Source organism: Bos javanicus, chromosome 28, assembly GCF_032452875.1.
Source record: "Bos javanicus breed banteng chromosome 28, ARS-OSU_banteng_1.0, whole genome shotgun sequence".
Classification (NCBI taxonomy): Eukaryota; Metazoa; Chordata; class Mammalia; order Artiodactyla; family Bovidae; genus Bos; species Bos javanicus.
In genome coordinates, this window is record NC_083895.1 from 26,190,189 (window position 1) to 26,206,088 (window position 15,900).

Here is a 15,900-nt window from a genome sequence, read left to right on the forward strand (position 1 = left end):
AAACCCTAGACAGCTCCCATCAGATACAGAGACTGACCAGCAGAATCACATGATTTGAATCATGGAATTATTTTTTTTAAAGCAAGATGAGGCCTTGAAGATAATTCAGTCTAACTTGGAACACCATAAAAAGCAAAGTGATTTGCCAAATGTCCCAAAGTCACAGTGCAAGCAACTTTGCTGCCCAGCTATGTTTGTAAGGACGAGAGCCTGACATGAAGCAGATTTCCAAACACCATCATTTGGTTCAAAAGTAAGTAACGTTCTGACATCAGGGTTGAGCTTCCAACTTTATTTCCAGACTTATGAACTTACCTTGCACCTCTCAAGGAGAAAAGCTGTACAATGTAGGGTAACCCTAGTGCATTAGCTAGAAGGGACCTCAGAACAGCACCCTCAAGCTTTCATTTTACAGATTAAAAAAAACTTGAGATCCAGGGAGCTGAATTGCTTCCTCAACAAAACAAAGCTGTTTACAAGCAGAGCCAAAACTAAAGGGGGCAAGCTACTGCTCTGCAAACAAATGGCTATTTTTCTCTGCCCTTGGCATTCCAGAATGTCAGCTACTCAGGTTAAATCCTCCAAACGGTATTAAGGATCTTTCTCTGAACAAAGTCAACTGCTCCAGAGAGAAGTAGATACCAACACTGGGAGAAGATACCCAACAGACTGGAAGTTGACAGATTTCTCTTTGGTCAAGGCCTCCCTGTCTATTACAACACATCCCCACCCACCTAACCAACAAACACCAGGCTTCCAAGATTTTTTGTGCCTTTCATCAAAACTGGGAGATTTTCTAACATTTGAGGAATGATTTGGGCATGAAGTACTCCAGCCAAATAAACAGAAGAAAATATTCAGAGGAAACAGAATGGCAGCAATAAAAGAAAACATTAAAGAAATTATAATGGAATATCCTCAGAGATAAAACAAGATGTTATTTTAAAAAGGAAAAATGAGCAAATAGGAGCCTGCTGAATATTAAAAATATAGTAACAGAAATAAGTCTCACAGAAGGTGGAAACTTTAGGTTTAATTTCCAGTTTATAGGCTTAAATAAGGGGATAGAGGAAAAAATACTATTTAGAAGAAATCAGATAAAATCCAAAACATAAGAAACTGCAATAGCTGGTTTACAATAGACCCATTGTAAGAAATAGACCCATTGTAAGACAACATACCCATCAACTGGACAATAGTAAGCACCAAAAAAAAAAAAAGTCATATATAAATCCATTTTCATACACATAAAAATGGAAATCTAGATAATGTAGGCTAGATATGAACAATAAAACTGTTAGAAAAACATAATGATTAACAAAAACAGTAGACTGTTACTGTAGGGAAGGGAATGCAATCAGGGAGCACACATGTTCTACCACAAGCTAAAACAGTATGCTAGCATTTTTAACTTGTACTGTACATGTCCTCTTGTATATATGATATATATTTCACAGTGAAAAATTTTTACAAAAGAGCTTAAAAAATGACAGTTGGGCAAACATCCCTACGTATCTCCTAAAAAAGTGTGAGAGCAGAATAAAGGCATACAGATTCATAAAATCTTTTATTATTCATTCACCATTTTCTAGGAGGCTATTGAAGGAAGCATTGCCCAGTAGGAATTCCATGTTGATCAAGTGGTTAGGATTCCATGCTCTCACTGCCAAAGACCCAGGTTTGATGCCTAGCTGGCTAACTATTTATAAAAAAGTCCCACAAGCTGTGTGGCACGGCGAAAAAAAAAGCATTGAAAGAATGAATGACAACAAAGGGAAATGCCAGGACAAGAGTGACCAGACCAGACAGGAGCAATAAAGCAGAGAACTTCAATAAGTATGACTCTGATGGAAAAAGAAAGAACTGATTCCTTAATTCATTTTTACCATGTGAAAAACTTCTATCAAAAAGCATTTAATAGAAGTGTTTGTGGAGAAGGCAATGGTACCCCATTCCACTAGTACTCTTGCCTGGAAAATCCCATGGACAGAGGACCCTGGTGGGCCGCAGTCCATGGCGTCACTAAGAGTCGGACACGACTGAGCGACTTCACTTTCACTTTTCACGTTCATGCATTGGAGAAGGAAATGGCAACCCATTCCAGTGTTCTTGCCTGGAGAATCCCAGGGACGGGGGAGCCTGGTGGGCTGCCGTCTGTGGGGTCGCACAGAGTCGGACACGACTGAAGCGACTTAGCAGCAGCAGAAGTGTTTGAAGGTATAAGAAAACTCTGATTCTCAAATACAACTTAAAAAGGCAGGGGGGGTAAATATTAGCTCTAGAGGAAATGAAAAGTTGTTCAAGAAAAAAAATACAACTGCAATATATAATACTACCTGCCCCAGCAAGGAACAGTATTTAAATACTCATAATAAAGAATATACAGTAAATATATTTTACAAAAACTTTTACTTAACTACAGGAGAAGAACAGTGAAGAGTAGACAGACCAGGGGGAGAATTTAAGGATTATCAAATCCAAAGGCAGTTTCACTCTAACCATGCCACAACTTCAGGAAAGTAGACAAAACTATTTCCAAGGTCATTTCCAACATGAGGAATTTTAATAATGTGTTCTAGAGGTATAGTGAAGAGGTGGACCCCATCTTACAAGCTCCCCATTCAGTGCTTCTGCCTCTATATATCCTAAGATTCAACAACAGAACACAGAGCCTTACCTTCTACTGGAGACTTTCACAGATATCCATACCTTCCTACTTGAGGAAAATACTTCAAACTCACCTGCAATGCTTTGTTGGCTTCTTTCATGTATTCAATTTTAAGTTTTGATCTAAAAAGATTATAAATTGGTTCAAATTTCACTACACATTTTAAAATACAGAACATCTAATAATTCCTTAGAAGAGTACTGAATTTTCATAGGATATAAAACTGTATATACTATATTATTCTAATGATCTTCTTTGGCTAGTGGGATTATATTTAACAGTTTCCTGTATTTCTTAAATGACCTAAAGCAAAAATAGTCTTGAGATTTAAAATTTGCTTTTTTTAAAGAAAGAACGTTGGAATTTTCATGTGGTTATGACTATTAATGATAGATATCATTTATTGTAGCTGTCAATAAACAGCTGAGGTACCAGACACTATGCTATGAACTTTGCATGTGTAGTCTCATTTAGTCTTCAGAAACACTTATACAGATGAAAACAGTGAGGTCTTAAGAGGTTTAGTCACTTGTAACAAGTCACAAGATGGTAACTGAGGAAGCCGGGATTTAAATCCTCACCTCTGAGACCCAAAAGCTGATAGGTTAACCATTATGAATACTCTTTCTGTAGCAGATGCTACAGAGTGGTAAGTAACAGTGTCTATATTAAGGAAAATATAATACTTTTTTAACCTTTTAAAAATACGTGTTAGTTAACATGCAATATTTATCTGTGATCCCAATACCCAGACATGATCTCTACATGTCAATGAGTATGTGTATTTCAAATGGAAAAATTATTCACATAGTTCCCGATATGACTTAACAATATATTCTGAAAGGCTTAGAGCTACTAACTTACTATTAAGTATCTGCCACATCATTATATTAAATGGTTACATGGTATACCACAAAAAAAAATGTAAAGTATGCAGTTTACATAATTACCTACTGATGAATTTTCAACATGTTTCAAATCTTTTTGCCATAAAACTATTCATTAAAATTGAAATGACCAAAACATTTGTATTATTTTTCTTAAGACAACTTAAAAATGAAATAGTTGGATTAAAACATACATAAAATACTACAGTCTGAAGCAGAACATTAGGAACTTGCTTTGCCCTACAAGTGTTCTTTGTTCCAAAACTTAAAAACAGTGTTAGTCTTTTATCTGGCTCATAACAACTCTTACAGTGGGAATAATAAATGTAAAATTACACTGGGTAAAAATACTAACAGAGTAATCAAATTTTCTTAGCTGAACTCACATCTACAAAAAGCACCCAAGGAAAACTGATGCTGATGGGAATTTTGGCCACAATAGTATATACAGAAAAACTGAATATGGAATAAAAATAGCTTACTTAATGGTGTTCACTACAGAAATACTTTCTATATGAAAACTTACTGGTGTTGATTTATTTCTGGTTAAAATGCCTCTATTCACAAATACGGACCCTAAAAAAGCATACTGCCCCTTCTACCCTGATACAAATTGCCGAACTATCCTAAAGAAAGAGAGTATCAGTTACAGTTCCAATAAACACACCAAAAGAACACCTTTTCCTTGTCCGAGGCAGGGAACACATGTCTGTATTATTCATTTTAATTAAATTCCATTTAGGAATATGTATTTAAGTTTCTGAAAATATTTGACCACAGCATGAAAAAAAGCATAGAAAAAGGTCAAAATAAAACATGAGAATGTGATAAATGTGATACAATCAATTATGACACTATAGGAAAACATCCATAAATTACATAAGCCTCAGACAATCCTGAAATCCCTCTATGAAGGAAAAAAAATTTGTAAATTTCTTTATATGGAAAGAATAGCATTACAGAATACTACATTGGAAGAGTCCTGGTAATTCTTTAAACTAAAAGTTTTTCTTCTTGGAATTTAAGCCTCAGTTGAGGATAAGGGAGAAGCTGGTTTTTTTCCTCTTTCAGTCATTTTAAACTGACAGTAATTATGACATAACAGATTAGATTTTTCTTTTTCTAATATTTCATCCTAAATTTTCACATTCCAAGTTTTCTCCAAATATTAATATTTCAGGTTTATTGCTTTAATCTTCATACTAGACAGTTTATCTACAATTATAACTTATTCAGAATAATTAACTTTTTTTTTTCCCCTGCACCATGCTCATGCAAGATCTTAGTTCCCCAAGCAGGGATCAAACCCAATCTACTTGCATTAGAAGTAAGAAGTCTTACCCACTGGGCTGCCAGGGAAGTCCTGAATAATTAACATTTAAAGCTTTTCAAAATCTATCAAAATTTCTCTTTATAAGAATCCTTCAATAAGAAATCAATTAAGAGTAAATATGCCATTATCAAAAGTACTTTTCAAATTAATCATTTATATTTTAGATTGCTGGTTTAGAATGTAAGCACTGGCAAGTAACTTTCATATCTATCCTGTTCATCTTACAGACAAGAAAACTGATATTCTGCTTGAGATGAGGAAAGGTACTGTGTTAGATGCTTTCAGATACTTATTCTTTTAATCAGAAAAAGAACCCTAGAGGTATTTTATAACTCTCCAATTTACAAATGGAGAAAGGGATATTATAACTCTACAATTTACAAATGGAAAAATGAGCTTAAACAGCTTAAATAAATGGCCCTAAGTCACATGGTTGGTAAACTCTAAAAGGGATACTTACTCCTGTCAGTGACATTCAGTTCAGTTCAGTCACTCACTCATGTCCAACTCTTTGTGACCCCATGGACTGCAGCACACCAGGCCTCCCTGTCCATCACCAACTCCCAGAGCTTACTCAAACTCATGTCCATTGAGTCGGTGATGCCATCCAACCATCTCATCCTCTGTTGTCCCCTTCTCCTCCTGCCTTCAATCTTTCCCAGCATCAGGATCTTTTCAAATGAGTCAGTTCTTTGCATCAGGTGGACAAAGTATTGGAGTTTCAGCTTCAGCATCAGTCCTTCCAGTGAACATTCAGGACTGATTTCTTTTAGGATTGAATAGTTGGATCTCCTTGCAGCCCAAGGGACTCTCAAGAGTCTTCTCCAACACCACACTTCAAAAGCATCAGTTCTTCGGTGCTCAGCTTTCTTTATAGTCCTACTCTCATATCCATACATGACTACTGGAAAAACCATAGCTTTGACTAGATGGACTTTGTTGCCAAAGTAATGTCTCTGCTTTTCAATAGGCTATCTAGGTTGGTCATAGCTTTTCTTCCAAAGAGCGAGTGTCTTTTAATTTCATGGCTGCAGTCACCATCTGCAGTGATTTTGAAGCCCCCCCCTCCCCCAAAAATAAAGTCTATCACTGTTTGCATTGTTTCCCCATCTATTTGCCATGAAGTGATGGGGACCAGATGCCATGGTCTTAGTTTTCTGAATGTTGAATTTTAAGCCAACTTCTTCACTCTCCTCTTTCACTTTCATCAAGGGGCTCTTTAGTTCTTCGCTTTCTGCCATACGGATGGTGTCATCTGCATATCTGAGGTTATTATTTCTCCCAGCAATCTTGATTCCAGCTTGTGCTTCATCCAGCCCAGCATTTCACATGATGTACTCTGCATATAAGTTAAATAAGCAGGGTGACAATACACAGCCTTGACATACTCCTTTTCCTATTTGGAACCAGTCTGTTGTTCCATGTTCAGTTCTAACTGTTGCTTCTTGATCTGAATACAGATTTTTCAGGAGGCAGGTAAGGTGGTCTGGTATTCCTATCTCTTGAAGAATTTTCCACAGTTTGTTGTGATCCACACAGTCAAAGGCTTTGGCATAGTCAACAAAGCAGAAGTAGATGTTTTTCTGGAACCCTCTTGCTTTTTCAATGATCCAACTGATGTTGGCAATTTGATCTCTGGTTCCTCTGCCTTTTCTAAATCCAGCTTGAATATCTAGAAGTTCATGGTTCATGTACTATTGAAGTCTGGCTTGGAGAATTTTGAGCATTACTTTACTGGCATGTGAGATGATTGCAATTGTATAGTAGTTTGAGAATTCTTTGGCATTGCCTTTCTTAGGAATTGGAATGAAAACTGACCTTTTCCAGTCCTGTGGCCACTGTTGAGTTTTCCAAATTTGCTGGCATGTTGAGTGCAGCACTTGCACAGCATCATCTTTTAGGATTTGAAATAGCTCCACTGGAATTCCATCACCTCCACTAGCTTTGTTCGTAGTGTTGCTTCCTAAGGCCCATTTGACTTTGCATTCCAGGCTGTCTGGCTTTAGATGAGTGATCACATCATCATGGTTATCTGGGTCATGAAGATCTTTTTTGTATAGTTCTGTGTATTCTTGCCACCTCTTCTTAATATCTTCTGCTTCTGTTAGGTCCATAGCATTTCTGTCCTTTATTGTGCCCATATTTGCATGAAATGTTCCCTTGGTATCTCTAATTTTCTTGAAGAGATCTCTAGTCTTTCCCATTCTATTGTTTTCCTTTATTTCTTTGATTACTGAGGATGGCTTTCTTATCTCTCCTTGCTATTCTTTGAAACCCTGCATTCAAATGGGTATATCTTTCCTTTTCTCCTTTGCCTTTTGCTTCTCTTCTTTTCTCAGTTATTTGTAAGGCCTCCTCAGACAACCATTTTGCCTTTTTGCATTTCTTTTTCTTGGGGATGGTCTTGATCACTGCCTCCTGTACAATGTCACAAACCTCTGTACATAGTTCAGGCACTTTGTCTATTAGATCTAATCCCTTGAATCTATTTGTCACTTCCACTGTATAATCGTAAGGGATTTGATTTAGGTCATACCTGAATGGTCTAGTGGTTTTCCCTACTTTCTTCAGTTTAAGTCTGAATTTGGCAATAAAGAGTTAATGATCTGATCCACAGTCAGCTCCCGGTCTTGTTTTTGCTGACTGTATAGAGCTTCTCTATCTTTGGCTGCAAAGAATATAATCAACCTGATTTGGCTGTAAAGAATATAATCAATCTGATTTTGGTATTGACCATCTGGTGATGTCCATGTGTAGACTATCCTCTTGTGTTGTTGGAAGAGGGTGTTTGCTATGACCTGTGCATTCTCTTGGCAAAGCTCTGTTAGCCCTTGCCCTGCTTCATTCTGTACTCCAAGGCCAAATTTGCCTGTTACTCCAGGTATCTAGACTTCCTACTTTTGCATTCCAGTCCCCTATGATGAAAAGGACATCATTTTTGGATGTTAGTTCTAGAAGGTCTTGTAGGTCTCCATACAACTGTTCAACTTCAGCTTCTTCAACATTACTGGTCGGGGCATAGACTTGGATTAGTGTGATACTGAATGGTTTGCCTTGGAAACAAACAGAGATCATTCTGTCGTTTTTGAGACTGCACCCAAGTAGTGCATTTCAGACTCTTGTTGACTATGATGGCTACTCCATTTCTTCAAAGGTATTCTTGTCCACAGTAGTTGATATAATGGTCATCTGAGTTAAATTCACCCATTCCAATGAATGACATTCAGTTCAGTTCAGTTCAGTCGCTCAGTCGTGTCCAACTCTCTGCAACCCCATGAACCATAGCATGCCAGGCCTCCCTGTCCATCACCAACTCCTGGAGTCCACCCAAACCCATGTCCATTGTATTGGTGATGCCATCCAACCATCTCATCCTCTGTCATCCCCTTCTCCTCCTGCCCTAAATCTTTCCCAGCATCAGGGTCTTTTCAAAGAGTCAGCTCTCCGCATGAGGTGGCCAAAGTATTGGAGTTTCAGCTTCAACATCAGTCCCTCCAATGAACACCGAGGACTGATCTCCTTTAGGATGGACTGGTTGGATCTCCTTGCAGTCCAAGGGACTCTCAAGACATATAATGAGCATCTGAGTTAAATTCACCCATTCCAATGAATGACATTAATGAATGCTAATTTTAAAATTTAGTCATAACTTGAAAATGCAGATCCTGAATGGTAAGTTTAAATACGATTTATGAACTATTTCCCTTTCAACAAAATTAAATGTCTCATATTATTCTGCATGACCTTCCCCCTCCCAACCTCACCTCATTTTACCTTTTTCTTTTTTTGGCTGCGTCACTTACAGGATCTTAGTTTCCTGACCAGGGATCAAAACCACACCTCTGATATGGAAATGCAGAGTCTTGACCACTGGATGACTAGGGAAGTTCCCTTTTGATGCTCTTTGAATTTTCTAACCATATAAAACATCAAAGGGATTTATTTAGGTGATAGAATTATGGGTCACTGTAGCTTTCTTTAACTTTTTTGTATTATAAAAAAAATGACACTTCTTATTTTCTAATGTGACAGTGATACATTCAATACTAAATTCAATACTAAATCAAACCTTCCAGCATTTACCCTAGGTATTTAACAATATGTTCAATCAGGGCACAAAGATGAAGCTAATCCCAAACAAAGACAATGTGGAACAAGGAGGAAAATTCAGAAATCCATTTCTGAAAGATAGAAATCCATTTCTCCTTCTTGTCCTCATAGGAACCCAGTAACACTTGAATGTGATAGAACCAACCATACTGTATGAAGTTAAGCCCCAACTAGCATCAAACAACATCAACTTTTCACAATGGTGGCTCCTTCTCAGAACAGTCTGAAAAAGATCTCTCCAACTATTCTGAAAATTTGACTTCTGAGAAAAATATGATTTGGAGACATTAAACAACAGTCTTAGAGTTCATCTACTGGAAAATATCTAGAGCTAAGATCTATGTTCATTTTAGAACATAATTTTTAACACAATCTCTCCCCAGTCCACACCCTTATCTGTTAATTTTGAAGTTTTTGTTTGGCTTTGTTTCCAAGTTGATATCTTTCTTTTTTATATTAAACTTTTATGCCTATTTGGTTTGGCACCCTCATAACTTTATAAAAGTCAATGACTACTTAGTAAAAGGAAAAAAGAGAAATTACTCGCTAAGTTTGTTGCCAAGTTCTTGAAGAGCTTGCTCCTGTTTGTGATATATTTTTTTCAACCGCTGATTTTCATCCTGGAGGTTAAGGAACTCCTTCAAAATAATAAAAGACAGAAAATGCAATTTAAAAGAAACAAACTCCACATCGTATACATACCATTAAAGGATAGGAGTGTATCCTTCAGCTTTTTATAAAAAATAGCTGGTCTATTTCCTATCAACTATTTTCTATTCATTTAATCCCCTTAATGATATTTTTAAAGAAGACCAGTATACTTTGTTTCCTCCGTATACATGCAAATTATGACTTGATTGTCTTTTCAAGTAACTTTCATCACGACAGGATTTTTGAAGTTTACCACCATTACTTACTTTTTTAAGAGTAATGATCTGTTGGGTCTCATTTCTGAGATGAGATACGGTGTCTTTCTCCTTTTGAAGATCTTCCCGCAAAGTCTGTCTCCATTCCTTCTCAATCTTCAGATCGGTTTCCAGTTGCGCCCTTGAATGACAAATTATACACAGACAGCTTAGTGCTCTTTCTCACATGACAGTTGTATGTTTTCTTTTTAAGAGTAACTTATTGGTTGATTACTTTCACCTTTGTAATTAAATTCTTAAGATTTTCTTTCACAAATACCTTTTAGAAAACAAGTTCAGTAGCACAAGGTTTTCAGATCTCAAATCTCAGTTAATTTGTCAATCACAAAAACCTCTTGGGATCTGTCATTTACTAATTCTACATACGTAAATACTGGACAAGCATGAAAAATGCCTGGAAAGGCACACCATACTATTAAGGCTTGTTGTATCTTAGAAATGGAACCACATTCTGTGCCAAGAGAAAATTTTTACAAAAAACTAATGAAAAGTATTGCTCTGATTTAAGAATTACAGCAACCATTAAGTCAATTTAACATCAGTAACAGAGAAATCAATCCTGGTGTCAAGTGCTACTTGACAAGATTACAGTAACAAGATTACTGTTAGAAGCTGACCCATTACAGAACAGATCTAAGACCAAGGAGACACCAGAGGAAAATCCACACTGTCTGAAAAATGCCAGTTCACATCTGAAAGCACCATTTCATCAATCAGACAACAGGTGCTAGCTGGAAAAACAAAAGTAGTCAAATTCTCACGTTTTAGGAAGGCCTCCAAAATATTTCAATAATTATTTCTCATAAGCAGTTGTTATCAGGTAAGGTGTACACTAATAATGCTGTAGTTCCTAGTACTTTACATTTTAATTATTATATTATATCATATATTGAGAATATCACAGTATTACATTATTTTAATTTTTTGCGTTAAAATTACTTTTGTTTCCTCATATGGTTAGCATTTCCATCTATAGCCAAATTATTTTCGGGGAAGCAAATTTGAGATTCTATAATTCAAGTTGAAGAGACAGGATACTTCAAAATGGAATTTACAAAGTGTTGATAAATACTGTTTCACCACAGATTTAAAAGGAATATGGAGGGACAGGTATATATTGCTAACACTGAGTAAGCAAAGTACAGTGCATTGAGTGGCCTCATCATCCAGAGTCAGAAAAAACTGAGTGAGAAAGCAAAAGAAAAATTTTGATTTTAAGTTATTTTACATATATTGTCAAAACACATGTTGATCACCAAAGGCAGAAACCATAAAGGAAAAAAAGGGAAAATATAACTATACAATGTCTAAAAAATAAGTAAAAAATCTACTGTAAAATGCCTAAATGAATAAAAAACACTATGAACAAAGTTTAAAAATAAACTATAACTTAGAAAACATTTTCACTGTATGTGAAAGACCCCAGAATAAATACATAAAGAGTTCTTACAAATAAATATTAAAAAACTGAACACCACAGAGGAAAAAAATAGAGGATAGGAACTGACAGTTCACAACAGAAATACAAAAGGCTCTCAAGAGTAATCATAGATATGCAAATTTAAACAATAAAGCACACTTTTTTCAGGCTAAATGATTCCTTGAGGTTAACTGAGATACGATGGTATAGACCTACAGTAATTGATATGATAAAATGTCCATGATGTATCAATAATAGATATAATAAGCAAGATACTAGAGAGTATGTAGCATGTTTCCTCTTTCTAAAAAGCAAAAATATCTATGCATACCAAAAAATAATGTTCATCAAAATGTTATAAAGAGGAAATGTATGTCCAGGGAATTCCCTGGAGGTCTAGTGGTTAACACTCCACTGCATGGGGTGCAGTGAGTTCAATTCCCGGTTGGGGAGTTAAGAAACGAAAAGTTTTTTCCATTTTAGGTGAAAAAAGGGAATATGTTTTTTAAAAAAAAAAAAAGGAACTTGTTTTTCTGGGACAAAGTCCCAATTGCCTATTTCTATAGAAACAGTTCCAATTTTTCTCAGCCATCAGGGATTCCTACAATCTCTAAATTGTTAACATGTTTATGCTCTACCAAAATGGCACCAAATGAGAAACAAAATTACTTTCATGGTCTCAGCAGGGACAAATATCTATCCCCAGCTCTGCTGCTGCCTACTGCTAAGTCACTTCAGTCGTGTCCGACTCTGTGCAACCCCATAGACAGCAGCCCACCAAGCTCCTCCGTCCCTGGGATTCTCCAGGCAAGAACACTGTAGTGGGTTGCCTTTTCCTTCTCCAATGCATGAAAGTGGAAAGTGAAAGGGAAGTCGCTCAGTTGTGTCCGACTCTTAGCGACCCCACGGACTGCAGCCTACCAGGCTCTTCCATCCATGGGAGTTTCCAGGCAAGAAATTTCCAGCTTCCTATTGTGTAGGTTAGTCCTATTGGGAAGGGCCAGGTCCCTGGAGCATTATTTGGGTCGTCCTTTGGGCAGTGATCAAATAAAGGCAGCACTGAAGAATAAATATCAGACTTGTCTTACCTATACTTCTGTCAAACTCTAGAAAACCAATTCAGTAACACAGATTACTAAAGTTTCAAGACTGTCTTTTATTGACTGGCGAAGTATCCCAGTCTTGATTTTCACATTTTTCCATTTTGGCAGGGCACAAGGAATTAAACAAGAAAACCCTTGGCACCATTAATAAACTTGACAACTTAAATGTTCCTTTTGATTTCTGTGGCCAAGAAAGTCCTGAAAGTGCTTTTGTGAAACTTTAAAGATTAAAAAAGAAAATGTTTGTTTGCTAAGTGGTTTCTTTTTTTGTGTCGGGGGGGAGGCAGGTAGAAAAACAGGTGGGTTTTAGTTTCACAATGTACAAATGATGCAAGTTTCCAATCAAGGTAATATTTATTCCCTGGCCTAAAGCCTTATTCTATATACCAGCTTCTCAAAATGTTATTTTCATGGTAGATTTAAAAGAAACTTAATTTGGTTCTGGACAAGGTGGAGTAAACACATTTCTACCTATCTGTCCAACTAAGCACAATTAAAAACCCTAGACATTATATATAAACAAATATAAGAATATTCTGAAAGGGCGAAGAGAAGAAAGTAGACCAGCTAGGAACCTCAGGATTCAAGTAATAACACTGGTAATGAGTGCCCTGAGGCTTCTTCTTGCTTCCTTAAAAGCCCAGACTGGGTGCTGAAAAATCCCACACGCACAAACAGCAATGGGCACAGATAAAAAAGTCCCTAGGAAAGCCTACTCTCTCCTGCCAAACAGCCAGGAATACGCAGCCTAGCATGATAGAAACTTTATTTCAACAATAAACGCCCTAATCAAAAAAATACCAGAGGAAGAAACCATGCTCACCCCAACCACTGTCAGCAAAAGCCAAGTGGGGAGCATAATTTCTACCCTCACCTGGCAATAATGAGGTACCCCTTCCAATCCACCTGTGGTAGTATCAGAGAAAGCCAAGTGGGGAGCCTGAACTTTAACCACCACCCACAGTAATGAGCTATCCCTCCGCATCCACCTCTGTGACGCTAGCGGAAGCCATATGGAGAGCCTGGACTTCTATATGCATCAGTAACAAGGCATCTCTTACCCTCCACACAAACACTTGGCAAAGGCCGAGTGGAGAGCCCAGATTTCTACCTGTGCTTACTGTCAATGAGGTACCTTTTTCACTCTCCTCCAGGATGGTGTCAACAGAGACCAAAAGGGCAGCCTGGATTTCCATTCCCCTTCATGGTGACAAGGTCCACTTTCTCGCTCCACAGTGTCAAAGTGTGGAAAGCACAGATTTCAACCCCTGCCCACTAGTTAGGCACCCTTCTCCATCCCATCCAGGAACAGTCCTGGGCTTCTACCCCTGCTTGGGATGAAGGGTCAGTGGTCAGTGTCTACATTCCCCTGCTGCTGTGGTTTCAGTGAAGGACGCTAAAACATAAAATTTAAGGAAGATCCAGGCTCGTAACATAGCTCCCAAAATGTGCAGAATGCAACTGGGAAACACTTGTTAGACCAAGACCCAGGAAAAATTTCAACTGGATAAGAAAAAACAATCAACAGATGACAACATGTCAGGTAATTTCAGATGCTGGAATTAACTGACAAGAATTTTAAAGCAACCATCATAAAAAATGTTCCCATAACCAATTAAAAATATGCTTAAGGAACTCTCCTACCCTGTTGGAGGAAATCTAAATTGGTGACACCAATATGGAGAGCAGTACGGAAATTCCTTAAAAAAAATAAAGACAGGGTTAGAAAAAACCCCACCTGATCCTGCAATTCCACTCATAGGCATATATCTGGAGAAAATCATAATTCAAAAAGATACATGCACCCCAGTGTTCACTGCAGCATTATTTAACAATAGCCAAGACATGAAAGAAACCTAAATGTCCATCCACAGATAAATGAATAAAGAAAATGTAGTATATTTATACAGTGGAATATTAGCCATAAAAAAGAATGAAACAATGCCATTTGCAGCAATATGAATGGACCTAGAGATTATCATACTAAGTGAGGTAGCCAGACAAAGACAAAATATCATATGGTATCAGTTACGTGTGGAATCTTGGCGGGGGGGTGGGAGGAATAACTTACATACAAAACAAACAGACCCACAGACACAGAGAACAAGCTTATGATTACTGAAGGGGAAAGATGGGAAGGGGGTGGTAAATTAAAATTTGGGGATTAACATACACACTACTATATATAAAACAGATAACCGACAAAGCCTCACTGTACAGCACAGTGAACTATACTCATTATTTTGTAATAACCTGTAAAGGAAAATAATCCCAAAAATATATATATACATGAATATCTGAATCACTTTGCTCTACGCATAAAACACAACATTTTAAGTCAACTGTAGTTTGATAAAATACAAAACAAATAAAAAATTCTCAAAATGTAATTTCCTCCACTTGAAAATTTCCTCTCCTGCCCAGATTGTGACCTAGACTTCTATCATTTAAAATAAAGTTTATATTTTCTCTCTTCTGGGAAAAAAAGAATATGCTTGAAACAAATTAATGAATAAGAAGTTTTGGAAGGAAAGAAGGCAATTTTGGAAGAAAGAAAGAATCAAATGGAAATCTTAGAACTGAAAAATACAATAATCTCAATGAATGGGATTCATTCATACATACATACATGCAATGAATCTCAGTGAATGACAGGAAAAGATGAGGAAAGAATGAACTTCCCAACAGAACAACAGGGGCTCCCTGGTAGCCCAGTGGAAAAGAACATGCCTGCCAATGCAGGAGACAGGGGTTTGATCCCTGATCTGGGGAGATCCCACAAGTAATTGCGCCTTGTGCGCCACCAGCTGCTGAGCCTGTGCTCCAGAACCCGGGAGCTGCACCTGTGGAGCCCATATGCCACAGCTCCTGAAGCCTGCACACCCCAGGGCCTGTGCCCTGCAACAAGGGAAGCCACGGCAATGAGAAACCCAAGCATGGCAATGAGAGAGGAGCTTGCACAGCAACGAAGACCCAGCAGAGCCAAAAATAAATAAATAAATAAAATAGAAAGAAAGAAACGGAACAACAGAGACTACCCAATCTGAAAAACAGAAAGAAAACAGACTAAAAAAAAAAAACAACAACAAAAAAGAATAGTGTCAGGGTCCTGTAGGACCATTAACAAAAAATCTAACATTTACAATATCAGAGTCCCAGAAAGGAAAGGGGAAAGCAGATGGAACTGAAAAAAATATGTGAAGAAATAATGGCTGAAGTTTTTTCCAAATCTGACAAACATAAGCCTAAGAATTGAAGAAGCTGACCAAAGGTGAAATAGCATAAATCCAAAGACAGAATCTTCAGAGTAATTAGAAGAACAATGATTCATTCTACTTTTCATCAGAAATTATGAAGACCAGAAGAAAGCAGTACAACATTTTCAAGTCCTGAAAGAAAATAACTGTCAACTCAGAATTCTGAAACTACCCTTCAAAATCAAAAAGTTGAAAT

General features: G+C 37.2%; 1 protein-coding gene across 5 annotated transcripts in view; it reads right to left on the reverse strand.

Moving 5' to 3' along the window:
• Positions 1-15,900, reverse strand: part of RUFY2 (RUN and FYVE domain containing 2) — a 42,292-nt gene that overhangs the window by 1,756 nt on the left and 24,636 nt on the right. For 4 of the 5 annotated variants that reach the window (XM_061405149.1, XM_061405148.1, XM_061405151.1 and 1 more), the window contains exons 14-16: positions 9,916-10,045; positions 9,542-9,636; positions 2,742-2,790 (exon numbers count right to left, since the gene is read on the reverse strand). In XM_061405149.1, coding sequence (XP_061261133.1) covers positions 2,742-2,790; positions 9,542-9,636; positions 9,916-10,045 — 274 coding nt within the window. Of the gene's footprint in view, positions 1-2,677; positions 2,791-9,541; positions 9,637-9,915; positions 10,046-15,900 lie in introns of all 5 variants that reach the window. The other variant, XM_061405153.1, reaches the window with a different exon arrangement.